The sequence below is a fragment of the Jaculus jaculus genome, chromosome 1 (genome assembly GCF_020740685.1).
Source record: "Jaculus jaculus isolate mJacJac1 chromosome 1, mJacJac1.mat.Y.cur, whole genome shotgun sequence".
Taxonomy (NCBI): Eukaryota; Metazoa; Chordata; class Mammalia; order Rodentia; family Dipodidae; genus Jaculus; species Jaculus jaculus.
The window spans coordinates 84,020,655-84,038,092 of NC_059102.1; the positions used below are offsets into that span (position 1 = coordinate 84,020,655).

General features: G+C 36.9%; 1 protein-coding gene across 6 annotated transcripts in view; it reads left to right on the top strand.

Moving 5' to 3' along the window:
* The window catches only part of Ccdc171 (coiled-coil domain containing 171), a 553,592-nt gene that overhangs the window by 322,949 nt on the left and 213,205 nt on the right, over positions 1-17,438 (top strand). For all 6 annotated transcript variants that reach the window (XM_045160095.1, XM_045160091.1, XM_045160110.1 and 3 more), the window contains one exon: positions 4,251-4,436. In XM_045160095.1, coding sequence (XP_045016030.1) covers positions 4,251-4,436 — 186 coding nt within the window. The remainder of the gene's footprint in view (positions 1-4,250; positions 4,437-17,438) is intronic.

Sequence of the window (17,438 nt, forward strand, 5' to 3'; positions counted from 1 at the left end):
TGATTATTCTTCATTCACAGATTTATACCTTTTTCTGTTTTTGCCCTTGTACTTAAATTATAAAAACCTGTTTGTACTTTTTCTTTTTTCTTTTTCTTTGAGAGAGAGAGAGAGAACTGACATTCCAGGGCCTCAGTCACTGTTCTCAAACTCCAGATGCATGTGCCACTTTTTGTGTGCATGTGTGACCTTATGCATCTGGCTTACATGAGACCTTGAGAGTCAAACATGGGTTCTTAGGCTTTGCACACAAGCTAAGTAATCTCTCCAGCCCTGTTTGTACTTTTAAAATGGAGTTACTGGGGCTGAGGATATGTACATGATGTGCAAGTGTGAGTACCTGTGTTTAGATTCCCATAACCCATGTAAAACTGGATACTGTAGCATAATCACCTGTAATCCCAGCAAGCCCACAGTGAGAAGAATGGTAGAGACAAGAAAATTACACAGAAGCTTTCTGTCCAGGTAGCTTGGTGGAAGCAGTGGCAAAATAGGAGAGGCTTTGCCTCAAACAAGGTGGAATATGAGGATCTACACCTTAAGTTGTCTTCTGATCTGCACGCATGCACTGTATCATGTCTTCACTCACACATGAACATACATGCACACATACACACATAATATACACACACAACAAAGAAGTATGTTCATGCTTCTTATTTGATTTCAGTTTGGGATTTTTAGATGGTCTGTCAAAATAATGAGTAGAGACAGTCATTGCAGTCATTGATGCAATTTGAGAATTTTAATATTGCCTATATTTAGATTTAAATAATAATGGAGTTTTTAAAGAGAGATCGAAGCTCTTTTATATATTCTCTTCCCTAGAAAATTTGTGAAGATTTCTATGTCATGTACAATTTTATTTTGTGGCCCATAGTTAAGTATTAGGAAAACAAGTCAGCATCTTACATTTTAAAAAAGTCTTTATATATTTTATTTATTTGAGAGAGATAGAGATAAAGGGAGAGAGAGAGAGAGAGAGAGAGAGAGAGAGAGAGAGAGAGAGAGAGAGCGAGAGCGAGCAGCCCCTCCTGCCACTGCAAATGAGCCCTAGATATACATGTGTCACTTTTGGACCTGGCTTTACATGGGTAGTAGGGAGTTGAACCCAGGCTGTGAGACTTAGTAAGCAAGTACCTTTAACCTCTGAGCCATCTCTCCAGCTCCTGGCATATTACTTTTGATTAGCATTCAGACTTAGTTTCTAGAATCTAGAGAGAATGTTACTATTTAAAATAATAAAAAAAACATGGTGGGAGGTGACAAAACTTTCTTGTATGGAATTTTTTTTTCATAATTGGAAAAGCCTTAAAATATCTTGTAGGTAATGTTTACTGTTAATTACCTCCTCTGAAGTATAGGAATAAGACACGGGATTCATTGAAAAAGTAAGTGATGGAACAACAATGGGAAATTTTTATAGTTATTATATTATTTTAGGTTATAAAGTGATAGGTTATAGTGTTTAATATTAGACCACTGTGATCATTAATATAGATTATCAACCTGTCAGGATCTAGAATCACCTGAGAGACAAATATCTAGACATGTCTGGGAGAAAGTTTCTAGATTAAGATAATTGAGGTGAGAAGACATTGGTTAGGGTAACTACACTTATAAATGGAGAAAGTGAGCTAAGCATCAATTTTCAACTCCCCTTGCTTGCTTCCTGATTGTGGATTCTCTGGAACCAGCTGTTTCTTGCTCTTGTTGCCAGGCCTTGGTTGCCATGGTGAACTCTGCTATAACCCGGAATAAACCCTTCCTCTCTTAGGTTTCTTCTTGTCAGGTATTTGATCACAGCAATGAGGAAAGTATCTAACACAATTGTGTATAAAGCACATATCATGAGCATTTTACAGTTGTTTATTTATCCTCATAATAATATCATATGAATTAAAAGTCTAATACTATAATTCACAGTTTACAGATAAGGAATATGGGTCACAGAACTGTTAAAGTTAAACTATTAAAGTAAGTTAGTTAAGAAATTAACATCACAGGATTTGAACCTGGGTACTCTGATTCCAAAAGTCATAGTGTTGGCTATTTTACTATTGTGTCTAACATTTATGCTTCACTTGTATTAATGAGAGAGGCAGATAGAATAGGTGAGTCAGGGCCTCCACTGCAAATGAACTCCACATGCATGCACCACCTTGTGCATCTGGCTTACATGGATGCTGGGGAATCAAGCCTGGGTCCTTAGGCTTCACAGGCAAGTGCCTTAATTGATAAGCCATTTCTTCAGCACTCCCCCCCCCCCAAATACTTTTTTAAAAAAATATTGGTAGATCAAGAGATCTTTTATTTATTTATTTATTTTATTTATTTATTTGAGAATAACTCAGAGAGAAAGAGGCAAATAGAGAGAGAGTGAAAGAATGGGCATGCCAGGGCTTTCAGCTACTTCAAACGAACTCCAGACACGTGTGCCCCCTTGTGCATCTGGCTAACGTGGATCCTGGAGAACTGAGCCTTGAACTGGGGTTCTTAGGCTTCACAGGCAAGCGCTTAACTGCTAAGTCATCTCTCCAGCTCCCGAATACTTTTAAAAATATTTTTATTTATTTGGAGAGAGAGAGAGAGAGAGAGAGAATTGGCATACCAAGGCTTTTTGCCAAATGCTGCCAAACATATAAACAGACTCCAGACACATGTGCCACTTTGGGCATCTGTTTTTATGTGGGTATTAGGTAATCAATATTGGGTCATCAGGCCTTGAACACAGTGCTTTTAATTGCTGAGACATCTCTACAGCCTAGAAGATTTTTTGATGGGCATATCCTCTACTTTTAGCCAAAGAACAGTGGGAAATTCCATCTAGGGTCTATGGCTTTAGAAGCCATAGGTTTCTGACTTGGTTCTCAGTAACAGGTAAGAATCCCCTCACATTGAGTGGGTCTCATTGTCCAGTTAGAGAGCAGTTGACTACCCCTATAGCCTGTATGCCATTATTGCACAGGTGAGTACATTTTGCCTGGCTGGTTGAGTTTGTAGCTTGTAGAATTCCATGCTTGTTCACACTGGTGGTGGCTATTGTCCCCCAACAGCTTTTATAGCCCTTTCCAGCTCTATGAGTGCTGGCTTCCATCTCAGGCCAGCATGCTCTCTTAATGTCCTATATCCACAGCCTGTGGTTTGGCAATGGCTTGCATTATTTTGGGAGCCTCATGTTGGCCAGGAGCCCCTGTGACCAACAGCTCACTGTAGGGAGTAATCCACATCTGGCACTAGTAGCCTATGGTCTTAGGATAAAGCTTCCTCCTTCTTTTTTTTTTTTTAAAGATAAGGCTGGTCTTTTTTATTTATTTATTTATTTATTTGAGAGCGATAGACAGAGAGAAAGACAGATAGAGGGAGAGAGAAAGAATGGGCACGCCAGGGCTTCCAGCCTCTGCAAACGAACTCCAGACGCGTGTGCCCCCTTGTGCATCTGGCTAACGTGGGACCTGGGGAACCGAGCCTCGAACCGGGGTCCTTAGGCTTCACAGGCAAGCGCTTAACCGCTAAGCCATCTCTCCAGCCCACTTCCTCCTTCTTAATAGGATACTTCTGTCCAAGCTATACCCCCACTTTCTTATTAAGAGTTATATATTTTAATTAGTTAACTAAGAGGAAAATTTCTATGGTACTATTCATGTAGTCATAGTTTCATGTATTTTCCCCCTTCCACTCTCCATTACCCAGGTCCCTCCCAAGACCCTTCAACCCATTGTATTCTATTCCTCTGCTTGCCTGTCAAGTACCACTTCTCATCACTCCCTGCTTCCCTCTCTTCAAGCCTCATTCTAGATTTCTTGGCAATACTACTGATGCTTGTGTCATCTTATAAACCAATTGAGCTATTCCATGTTAGGAATCACATATGAGAGAGAATTTGCAGTGTTTGTTTTTCTGAGGCTGTGTAGTCTCACTTAGTAGGATAATCCTAATCTTTGTAAAAGTGCTTGTGTATAAGGATTTAAACAGCACTTCTTTTTCTTTAAACAGCACTTCTTCAGAAATATGAAGTGTTTTCTAAGATTTTGTTTAACTAAAATGATAATTTTAGCACTATTATTGTGCTTTAAAACTAGGGTGATATTTTTCTCTATTTGAGATTATGACAAAAACATTTTTTGTTTTATATCTGATTCTTAGATATGCTTGCATCATATTCTTTATGTTAGCAAATATAGTTTTGAAGAATATCATGCTACAGCAATGCAATTAGCTTGCAACTAAGTCTTTCTTTCTTTTTAAAGAAACTGATCACCCATGAGAAGTTTGAAAGTGCATGTGAAGAACTCAATAATGCATTGCTGCGGGAGCAGCAGGCACAGATGCTGCTGAATGAACAAGCCCAACAACTACAGGAGTTGAATTATAGACTTGAATTGCATTCCAGTGAGGAAGCTGACAAAAACCAGACTCTTGGAGAAGCTGTTAAGGTAGTACATTCCTTGCCTGATGGCTTACTTCCTCTTTGGGTAGATCACAGGAGGAAATATGGATTCTCCTGAACAGGGAATAGATATGTGAAATTTTATTCAAGAAGAGCTTTGAGGGGATGGGAGATAGGGACACGAGACGGTAACAAAAAGGGATTTTGATCCCAATACAATCATATACATATAAGAAAACTGTTGGTAAAAAATATAACTTATGAGGTTGGCGTGAAGTCTTATTCTCTCCTAACTTTTTTTTTTTTTTTTTTTGGTTTGTTAAGGTAGGGTTTCACTGTAGCTCAGGCTGACCTGGAATTCACTATGTGGTATCAGGGTGGCCTCAGACTCATGGCAATCCTCCTACCTCTGCCTTCCGAGTGCTGGTATTAAAGGCACATGCCACAATGCCTGGCTCTTTATCCTAGGTTTTAAGCCAACATTGATTTGGATTAAAAATGTCAAAAGGGCTTTACTGACTGGCTGTAAACAAGTAGAGGGTTTTCTAGTAATCACTTTTTGTTTCATTTGATTTATTTTCCTTGTCTCTTTCTCTCTAGTTCTTTCCCTATTCATATTTCATGCCCTTTGTACTTTAGGTAGATACTCTACCTATTACAGATTCTGGAAGGTTTTATACTCAAGTCTCTCTGATTCTTACATATGCATGTTTGGAAAAAAGGAAGGTGTGGTTAGGAAGAGTTGTTAGTCTTTGTCATATATTTGTAGAAAAGGTATTTAGAAGGCAAGAGAAGTCATAACCTAACAGTCACTATTTAGAAAATTTCCTTAATAGGTTTGTGACAATAGTAGTTTTGGAAAATGTTAGCCATAAAATATAATGCAATTTTTATTTCTGATTTTAATATATGAAGAATTTTCACTAGTGAGTTTGGATACTGTAATAAAACTAAATCCACAAAATCAAACTGTTATGTCTATATCATGTATTATACTTAATACAATCAATCCATAGTTGGTATATAACTACTTAAGTGAATTGCATAGTCTTATTCTGATATCTAAATAATAGTGTTACTACTAATAATGAAATAACCAAAATTTATTGAGAACTTTGTTTGCCTGACACTATGCTGAATACTTTTATAAACATTTATCTCATATAGTCTCTACACAAACCCTTTAGGATTATTTCCATTTTTGTAAATTAGGAAACAGATTCAGAGAAGCTATATAACTTGCACAGCCACTACAAAGTGGTGGGTCTAGGAAGTTGGATTTCACCTCAGCCTTCCTGACAACCACATTAAGTAGTTGACAGCAGGCATGTACTGGCTGCATGCTACTGTGTCTATGTATGAAGTAGGAACTGTTAGTAATATTTCCAATATTTTTTGAGGAAATTGGGAGAGTTATGATTCATTAACCTAAGTTATTACTATAGATATTTGTATTATTTTAATATTATATTTATAGATTGCTATGTATTATTATAGACTTAGATTCATTCTAGATTTCTCTTCATTGTCATTCTATTTTGCTCTCAAAGTAGTTTAAGCTGAATACCCTTTTATCTAAATCTTTATACAAATATTTATGATTATTTTATCATGAGAAACTGCTAGATCAAAAGCCACAAAATTTGTCTTTTTGTTAGTTTGCTTTGTGATAGAGTCTTGCAATTTAGTCTGGGCTAGCCTTGCCTTGAACTCAAGATCCTCTTGCCTCAGCTGCCCATGTGCTGGGATTATAGATGCATACCACCACACCTGGTTTATGAGTTACTTCCTCATTACCATGACAAAATCCTGATAAAGCAACTTAAAGAGGGAAGGATTATTTGGGTCACAGTTCCAGGGGTCATGGGGAAGGCATGGAGCTAGGAGCATGAAGCAGCTGCTCATATTATATCTGTCCATAAACATTTTCTAATTTTATTTATTAATTTATTTCTATGTGTGTATGTGTGTGCGCATGTGTATACACATGCATGTATACACATGCTAGGGTCTCTTGCTGCTGCAGATGAATGCCTGTCTGGCTTTAGATGGGAATTGAAGCCAGTTCAGCAGGCTTTATAAACAAACATCTTGAACTGCTGAGCAGTCTCCTCTGCCCCTCCACAAACAATTTAAAAGTGTATATTATTAATTGGCTTATAGCAAGGTTTTAATGAATTACATTATCTCCTAAGATGTATAAGAATTATATATATATATATATACATATTATATATGCATATATCACCATAATTTGTACTTATTTTATTTTTAATAATGTTAAGCTTTTAATAAGTATGTTGATCATTAAATATTTTTGCTTCCTGTCCCATTACTACATAATATAATTAATTATGATTTGAAAAAAATGTATGTTATATTGGAGACTTTTTCTCCTGTAATGTAGTTTATGCTTAGATATATCTTCCAGCAAATAAAGAGTTGCTCGTATTAATTTCTTTAAAGTGTTAGTAGCTTAAATATTGTTATCAGGAGTGGAGAATTGTTTAATTACTGTCTCTTAATTAGAACTAGCAGGTGGTAATGTGAAAATGCTCTCTGTGGGAGGCAGCATGATTCAGTGGAAAAAAAAAGCACTGTCCTTGGAACAAGTATTCTCCATTTCAAATCCCAGTTCTGTCACTAGAGCAGGTTACTTACCTGTTTGAGTCTTACTTCAACAAAAATAGGGGTAATGATACTTAAGTTTTTATGAAACTAAATTAAGATACTATTTGAAAAGCAATTACATGCTTGACAAATACTCTTTTGTATGCTTAGTAAGACTTTAAAACCAATATATATATTTTTGTTTATTTTTATTTTTTTGAGAGTGACTGACAGAGAGAAGGAGGCAAGATACATAGAATGGACACGCCAGGGCCTCCAGCTACTTCAAACAAACTCCAGACGCATGCACCACCTTGTGTATCTGGCCTACCTGGGTTTATTTCTTGGTTTTTCGAGGTTGCATCTCACTCTGGTCCAGGCTGACCTGGAATTAACTATGTAGTGTCAGGGTGGCCTTGAACTCACAGCCATCCTCCTACCTCTGCCTACTGAGTGCTGGGATTAAAGGCATGCACCACCACACCCAGCAAAAACAATATTTTTTGTTCATTCTTATTTATTTGAGAGAGAAAGAGAGAGAGAGAGAGAGAGAGAGAGAATGGGAATGGGCGTGCCAGGGCTCCAGCCACTGCAAAGGAACTCCAGATGCGTGCGCCCCCTTGTGCATCTGGCTAACGTGGGTCCTGGGGAACCGAGCCTTGAACCGGGGTCCTTAGGCTTCACAGGCGAGCGCTTAACTGCTAAGCCATATCTCCAGCCCCAAAACAATATTTTTATTAACTATTTTTTTTAACATAAGTTGTAATGTATCTCCTACCCCTGTTCCTATCTCCCTGAGGGCCCTCCTCAGTTAGCATTATTGGTATTCACTGTGGGGTAATTAGAGTCTCTCCCTGGGGGGCAGCTGTGTCTCAGGGGTGTTTCTACTTGCCTTGTAACTCTACACAACTCCTCTTCCTCAACAGTCCCTGAGTCTTTGTGGGTATGTTATTGATTAATGTTGACGTCTCTGTAGCCTCTGTATGTCTGTTATCACGTGTTTCAGTTTACCACAGTGTTTCTATTTTCCTAAATGTGGATATTGGGCTAACACTGGGAGCAATACAGAGACAGAGAGAGAATGGGCATGCTAGGGCCTCTAGCCACTGCAAAGAACTCCAGATGCATGTGCCACCTTGTCTATCTGGCTTTCGTGGATATTGGAGAATTAAACCTGGGTCCTTAGGCTTCGCTGGCAAGTGCCTTATCCACTAAGCGATCTCTAGTCATCCTTCGCAATCTTCTGGACTCAGGTAGATGTGGTAGGGGTGTCACATCTCCTTGTGAGCATTCACAGCTGTCTTGCTGTCCTTTCTTGTGTTGATAAATCTTGGATCTCCCCAGTATTCTCTGCCATCTCTAAAATAAAACAGAATGTCTGCCCAAGGGTGAGAGTAGTAAGAAAAAAGTTAATTTAAAAGAACATTTTGTACATAACTTCCATTTATAAATATATTGTTTCCTCTTTATAAAATGAAACAAGTTCATGAATAAAAGATATAGGAATTGTGGGAGCTGGGTGTGGTGGTACATGCCTTTAATCCTAGCACTTGGGAGGCAGAGGTAGGAGGATTGGCGAGAGTTTGAGGTCACCCTGAGAATACATAGTGAATTCCAGGTCAGCCTGAGTTAGAGTGAAACCCTACCTTGAAAGACAAACAAATAAACAAAAGGAAATGTGAAAGAACAAAGAAGTTACCTATGATTTATTATCTGAAAACAGCCACATTTTAGGGATGTTGGTTTTAGTCCTTTTTATATGTAATAGTTTTAATAAAGCAAAGTTTAGCATCTAAGAATTGCCTTCCATTATAATAGGGCAGGATCTTGACACCTCCTGTAGTAAGGCAGTTCCTGTATTAACAATAATTCATTAAGAAGAAAAACTCCGGGCTGGAGAGATGGCTTAGTGGTTAAACGCTTGCCTGTGAAGCCTAAGGACCCTGGTTCGAGGCTCGGTTCCCCAGGTCCCACGTTAGCCAGATGCACAAGGGGGCGCACGCGTCTGGAGTTCGTTTGCAGAGGCTGGAAGCCCTGGCGCGCCCATTCTCTCTCTCTCCCTCTATCTGTCTTTCTCTCTGTGTCTGTCGCTCTCAAATAAATAAATAAATAATTAAAAAAAAAAAAAAAAAAAAGAAGAAAAACTCCAAGGGTAAAACAATATGTAGTGAACACTGACAAACCCCATTGTATAAGAATTAAACATGAGCAGACTATGTTTTCTGTGGAGGCAAATAAAATGCCAGTGATGGGAGTTGAAACTTGAGCTTTTGGTTCTACTAGTAGTCAGGGACTTACATATGAGATTCCCACATTAAGGAATGGCACAGAAACCCAAAAGGTTTCCAGTCCCTAGTGTTCAGCTGTTCTAGGCAGCAGGTTTTGAAGACTTCTCTTTAGGAAAAAACCAAGACAAATTAAAGTTCTTAGCTATATTAATCATATAGATATGCAAAATAGCCATATTATCTTTAACACCTTATTTGTACTTTCTAAAGCTTTCTCTAAGTCAGTCATATTTATTCTAGTGAGTGTTTGTTTTCTCTTTCAAACCTTATACCTTTAGTGTTTTTGCTACTGTGACATACTGCACTGGCTACAATAAAGTGTTGAGCATAAGTAGGAACATTAGTCATCCTTCTTGGACTTGCAGTCATAATGTGCATCTTCCTAAGACTCATCCATTAAGAAGGAGGTCTTTATTTATCTTTTGAGTTATCTTCCTAGGTCATGCAATTTTTTAAAAAATCATGAATGGCTGTTGTAGATTATAAAATATATTTCTTGTATACATTTTGATAATTATATGGGCTTTCTCTTACTCTTTTAGTATGTTAAACTATATCAGGTATTGGCAAACTATAGCAATATGTTTGTTATATGTTTAAAGAATTGTAAACAAACATAAGAAAAAAATAAATAAGAATGTGTGATAGTGTATATAGTACTCTCACTCTAATCCATGGAGTGCTGTCTTGTTCCTTTCTTTTCTGTTATAACAAAATGCCACAGAGTGGGTAATTCATAAAAATATCAATTTATTTCTCATACTTTTGGAGGGTGAGTTCACTATCAAGTGCTCATATTTGGTGGAGGGCTTTCTGCATCACCTATTGCAGAAGATAAATGGCAAGAAAGCTGTGTAACTGAGAGAGGGGAGGTATCTGAACTGTTTTAGAAGGAGCTCACTTCCATGATAACTAACCTTCTGGTTCAATAATAGCATTTATCCATTCATGAGGATAGAACCATCATGACTTGGTACTTCTGAAGAGTTTCAACTTTCAACATCATTGAACTGGGGATTAATTTTCCAACACAATCAAGTGGAAGCTAAATAAATTATAAAAGTGGGTCTTGTGGTACGCAACCAAGCTTAAAGAAAGCAAAAAGTTTAAGTACTAGAAATAAAATATTCAAAACAAAATGGTGAGAATGGATAGCAATCTAAATAACTCATCAGACTTTGTAGGTTAGAATTGGATGGGGACCTGAGTTGATAATTAGACAGGGGAATTTAGGCTTTAAGCAACATGAACTAGAGAAAATTAGCCTGCATGAAGCTGTGAATCTGGAAGGGCTACTGTGAAATTAAGATTGGAAAATCACTGTCTATCAGATGCCTGGGAATTTGGCAGCTACTCTAGACAGTGGGTAAGAAAAAAGTTACTAAAGAAACCAGACTGTTTATATGAATGTAGAGGTGCAGTTTATACTAACTATATGACCCAAGGACTGAGAAGTTATCTTTAAAAATGGTATAGTCCTTGTAGAACCAGTATAATTGTAAAATAACTGTCAAGTATTCAGTAGAACTATTTCACACACACAAGACTTTCAGGGAAATTAGTATTACAAGTTACATGAAGAAATTGCCCTTCAAATAAGAAAATCTGTACTTGAAGTAGTAGGAATTTTGAAGATGTTGAAGTCAAGTACTTTAAATGATTTTTTTATTTAAAATAATTTATTTATTTATTTGAGAGCCACAGAGAGAGAGAGAGAGAGAGAGAGAGAGAGAGAGAGAGAGAGAGAGAGAGAGAGAGAATGGGTGCTCCAGGGCCTCCAGCCACTGCAAATGAACTCCAGATGTGTGCGCCCCTTATGCATCTGGCTAACGTGGGTCCTGGGGAATCGAGCTTTGAACCGGGGTTCTTAGGATTCACAGGCAAGTGCTTAACTGCTAAACCATCTCTCCAGCTCCTTTACATGATTTTTTAACACCAGTGCACCTAATTTCATAAACCAAATACCAGAAGATGTAAGAAGATAGAAACCCAGTGGTACATGTGCTTGTAATCCCAACAGTGTCTACTGTAATGTAAGGCTGAGTCACGAGAATCCTGAAGCTTACAAGCCTAGCTAGTCTGGTCTTCCCAGTGGCAAAACAACAAGAGACCTTGTCTCAAACAAGATGGAAGGAGAAGGCCAGTACTCTGAGGTTATCCTCTGAACTCCACACAATGCTTCATGACCTATGTGTCAACATGCATACACATGCAAATAAATATACATATACAAAAGAATACAAATAATAAAGATATATTCCACTAATTGGAAAATCTAAAGGAAATGGTTGAATTTCTAGACACATATGACTTACTAAAGTTAATCCAAAATAAGATTAACTACTTAAGCAGATATGTAAACTGTGAGATTGAAGCAATTATAAAAAACCCAACTAAAAATATACCAGACCCAGATAGATTTACTACTGTATTCTATCAGACCTTTAAAAAAACTACCACAGGTGCTTCTCATACTACTCCATAAAATATAAAGAGAAAGAATACTATCAAACACTTTTAATGTAGACAGTATTACCAAAACCAGATAAAGAAACAAGAACAGAAACTTATAGGTCAATCTTCCTGATTAATATAAGTGCAAAACTTTTTAATAAAATGCTTATAAAGTGAATTAACAAGCACATCAAAAAGATGATTCAATATGATCAAGTTGGTTTCATCGTGGAGATGCAGGTGTGGTCCAACATATGCAAATCAATAAATGTAATATGTAATAAATATAAATTGACTGAAGACCAGAAATATCACACTGATCTCAGTAAGTGAAAGTCTTTTAAAAATATTTCATTTTTAAAATTTATTTATGGAGAGAAAGGAGAGAGAGAGAGAAAGAGAACAGGCATGCCAGGGCCTCCAGCCACTGCAAACAAACTCCAGATGCGTGTGCCACCTTGTGCATCTGCCTTACATGGGTTCTGGGCAATCAAACCTTGATCCTTAGGTTTCACAGGCAAACACCTTGACCACTAAGCCATCTCTCCAGCCTCAGAAAAGTCATTTGATAAAATCCAACATTCCTTCATGATAAAAACCCAGAATAGACTATTAGTAGAAGAAATATATCTCAGAAAGTAAAGGCTATATATGACAGACCTATAGCCAATATTATACTAAATAGGGGAAAACTCAAAGGTTTTCCTTAAAATCAGAAACAAGGCAAGGAAATCCACTTTCTTCACTGATACCCAACATAATGCTTGATGTCTTAGCTACAGCAGTAAGACAAGAGAAGAAAATAAAAAGCATAACAAGAGGAAAGGAAGAACTCAAAATATCCTTATTTGCAGATGACATTATTCTATTCATAAGAAGCTTTAAAGAATCTACCTGAAAAACTATTAAAGCTGGTCAATACTTTCAACACAGTGGTAGGATACAAAAATCAACATAAAAAAACAGTAGCCTAGTTGCATTTACATAACAAACGTACTGACAAACAAATCAAGGAAATATGGGCTGGGAAGATAGCAAATTGGTTAAAGGTACTTGCTCACAAAGCTTGCCAACCTGAGTTCAATTTCTAAGTCAGGCACAAAAAGTGGCATAAGCATCCCTCTCTCTCTTTTTCCTTCTCTCTTTCTCTCTCTGTGTGTCTCACCCTGAAGGGACTAGTAATAGAAGAAACTCTCTCTCTTTTTTTTTTTTAAAGAAAACAAAACAAAACTAAACAGGGAAACATTCTCATTCATAGTGGTGTCAAAAAATAACAGAATGTATTGGAATAAACCCAACCAATGAAGTGAGGTTTGTACAGTTAAAACTTTAAAACATGAAGAAAGCATTTGAGGACACTAAAAGATGAAAAGAACCTTCAGTGCTCATGGCTTGGAAGAATAGATATTGTGAAAATGGATATACGCCCCAAAGCAATTGATAGATTCAATGCAACTATCATCAAAATTCTAATGCCACTCTGAACAGAAATAGAAAAAATAAATTTGAAATTCATATAGGTGCACAAAAGCAATCCTGAGAAAAAGAATAATGCTTGAGATGTCACCATCTCTGATTTCAAATTATCCCAAACACAATAATAAGAAAAGCAACATGCTCTTGACATAAAAACTAACGGGCTGGAGAGATGGCTTAGTGGTTAAGCGCTTGCCTGTGAAGCCTAAGGACCCCGGTTCGAGGCTCGGTTCCCCAGGTCCCATGTTAGCCAGATGCACAAGGGGGCGCACGCGTCTGGAGTTCGTTTGCAGTGGCTGGAAGCCCTGGCTCGCCCATTCTCTCTCTCTCCCTCTGTCTGTCTTTCTCTCTGTGTCTGTCACTCTCAAATAAATAAATAAAAAATGAACAAAAAATATTTAAAAAAAAAAAACTAACACATAGATCAATGGAATAAAATAGAGGAGCCAGATATAAACCTATGCAGCTATAACCACCTGATTTTTTACAAAGATGCCAAAAAGTATCCAGTAGAGAAAAGACGGCCTCTTCAGTAAATGGTACCAGGAAAAATGGATATCTACCTGTAGAAGAATGAAGCTATGTATTTCTCATCCTGCACAAAAATCAACTCCAAATGAATCAATGATCTCTTTTTTTAAAATTTAATTTATTAGTTTTCTTTTCAGCAAATACAGGTAGTTTGGTATCATTGTTTAGGCTCATCTATGATCTACCCCCTCCTATTGGACCCTCCTTGTTGATGTAAATGGGTCGTGCATTGTGGAGTGAGCCCACAGTTATTGGTATGATAAATGTCTCTGCAAATCATGACCTAACATGTGACTGACATTCTTTCCGTCCCCTCTTCTGCAAAATTTCCCTGAGCCATGTTGGGTCATTTTTGCTCTGCTTCAGTGCTGAGGTGTTGGGGGCCTCTGAGGCTCTGGCTCTCTTTGAATCAATGATCTTAATATGAGATTTGAAATTCTAAAACTGGCAGAGGAAAAGTAGGGAAAACACTTTAAGATATGGTTATAGGCAAGGACTTCCTAAATAGGTCTCCAGTTGCTCAGGAAATACTGCTAACAATCAACAAATGGCATTTCATGAAATTAAAAATCTCCTCAGAGCAAAGGGACCAGTTAATTGAGTGAGGAAACAGCCTACAGAATAGAAGAACAATCCTTGCTATCTGTACATCTGACAGAGGACTAGTATTCACAATAGTTAAGTTATGGAACCAATAGGGTGTCCAAAACCAGAAAAATAGATAAAGAAAATGTGTTGTATATGCACAATGGACTTTTTTAAGCCAAAAATGAAATTATGTTACTTCTAGGAAGATGAATGCAACTGGTTGTGAATTAAGTTAGTCTCAGAAAGACAAACATTACATTTTTCCTCATTTGTGATTCCTAGATTTTTATATAGTACATTATGATATGAAAATAGAAGTGAAACTGTCTAGGCCAACAAAATGGAGATATAGGAGAGGGAAGAATGAGAAAACAGATGGTTGGGTAATAGGAAGGGAATATGCTCAAAGTACATTATATACTTGTATGAAAATATTCTGAGTAACCCAGGACCATGTATAATGAATTTATAGTAATGAAGATTTAAAAACACAAAAATTTAGAGATCTCTTTAACTGACAAACTCTGATGATAATAATAATTAACATCTATCATATAACTCATTTTCACAAAGTAAGATTATTAACCTCATTACTTAATTTAAAAGTCTTATCAGTTTTTACTTTAATCCCATATGTTTTTATCTTTCTAATGACTTAGACCACTGAGACCTACACAGTAGTCAATTATACTTCAAGGTCAGGCATAAAAACATTAGGAAATAACGGCTCTCATGTTCCTTTATATAAATAAAAATTTAACAGAGAACATTTAATTTAGAAGGTAGAAGATTCATAAAAATGACATTTCATTTTTCTTAGTCTGAATAGGAGAAAAATATACAATAAAAAAGACAGTCTGATTTTATTGTTTGGATTTAATTTGCTATGGTATAATCACTTTCTTTCCTTAAAGTGCATGTTCTCATGTCCTTATATTTAAATGAAAAAATTTTCCATGCTCAAATTTATTCTCAATTTAGTAGTAATTTTAAATTAGAATTATTGTTTCTTAATTGAGCACTTAAATTAGAAAATATGTTTTTAAAAATTGAAAAATATTTTATAATTAAGCATGCTTATTATAAAAAGTTAATGAACAAAAAAATCTTTTCCATTTATCATTTATACATAACTATTATTTAAAAATTTTATATAAACTTAGAAGTATGTTATATGTAGTTTTGCTTTCTGTTTTTCTTAAGTTAGAAGAGCCATTATATTCATTTGCATTGTCAAATAATCATCCTGTCATGTTTAGAATATAGACTGTATGTATGCAAAAATGGAAACAGAACAACCAGCTAGGAGGCTAATAATACTATTGACCAAATCTGATTTTGGCTTAGATTAGAGTGCTAGGATTAAGGAATGGTGTTTCTTGTTATGTTTGAACTTGGAGGTGAAATTTACATTTTGAAAATGTGAGAGAGATGAATTAAGACAAAATCCTTAGCAGCTGGATTTGTGGGATTGCCATTCAGTGAACGGGTGCCAATATTATTTAAAATGTATTTTATTTATCAAAACAAACTTTAAAATCCTCAGGAAAAATCTGACATGCTATTTTAGTCATGAATGTATTATTCTTTGTCATGCATCTGATGAACTATATTTAACCACTTTCCTGTTACTGGATATTCACACACTACCCTTCTTTTTGCTATGAACACATCAAGCAACCATAATGTAATTAAGTCTTAGGCTACATGGTTGACAGTAGTCAGAACAGAGCTCAAGCAACAGGTTTATTGAGTTTAAAACTTTTGTGTTTTTTTTTTACTTTAAAACAATGGATAAAACTTTCTTTTTTCCATATCTGATGTTTTCAAGTGTATAAAAATACCTAATTCCATTCTTATCAGCATTAGGCATTGTCAGCATTACCTTCCCATTGCTGAGATAAAACACCTGACCAAAAGCAGCTAATGGAAGGAAGGGTATTAGTTTTGGCTTACAGTCTTGAGGGGAAGGTTCATGATGGCAAAGTGAAGGATGGTGTTGCAGTCAGGTTCACATTGCTGGCAGAAAACTCCTGACTAAGAGCAGCTTGAGGGGGAAAAAAGGGAAAACTCCATGATGACAGGGGAAAACAATGGTATGAACAGAGGATGGCCATCACCTCTTGGCCAACATCAGATGGACAATAGCAATAGGAGAATGTGCCATACACTGGCAAGGGGAAACTGGCTATAATGCCTATAAGCCCATCCCCAACAGTACACTACCTCCAGGAAGCATTAATTCCCACATCTCCATCAGCTGGGAACCTAGCATTTATGGGGGACACATGAATCAGCCACCACATTCCATCCCGGGTTCCCATAAACTGACAACCATCCGTGATGTAAAATGCAATACATTCAGTCCATCTTTAAAAGTCCCCATAGTTTTTAACAATCCTAATGATGTTCAAACATTCCCATAATCTGAGATCTTTTAACTGTAATAACAAAACATCTCCAAAAAAGCCATAATGGCACAGTATAAAAGCACACTGCAAACGATGGAATTGGGCATAGTAAAGAAATATTCAACCAATACAAGATTTAAATAGGGCAAACATCAAACTCTGTAGCCCCAAGTCCAACAACTCTAGCCCGTGACAAGTCTCCAAAATCTCATAATTCTAACTAGCAACAAGTCTCTGGAGTGCTAATTCTGCCCTCTAGTTAGGCTACTCAGCGACTCACAGTCCTAGAAAACTTCGTCCTGGGATGGCAGCTCTCCTTATCAGCCAATTCATGGTCCTAGCATCTCTAATGGATCTCTACTGCAACCCACAGTCCATCCTCGTGGCTCAACTGGGTCTCCATGCAGGCAATCCAGCAAACCTGCTTCACACTGCCCATGGCTGTTTCCAAATACACAAGACCATGTTGCAAATTTAATGACCCTCATTTTACTGCATTTCTTATACTTCACAATACCAGGTGGGGTGCCAGTTTGTTAATGCAGAGGAATAAAGCAGACTTTGAAGAACAGAACACTCCTTCAGCATTCAGGCCCCTTCAGAAGACTCTGTTATACTTTCTGTTGTCAAATTGTAGGTCAGCTATCCCAGTCTCAAAGGTTGTTATCTCTCATGTAATTTCAGCTGAAC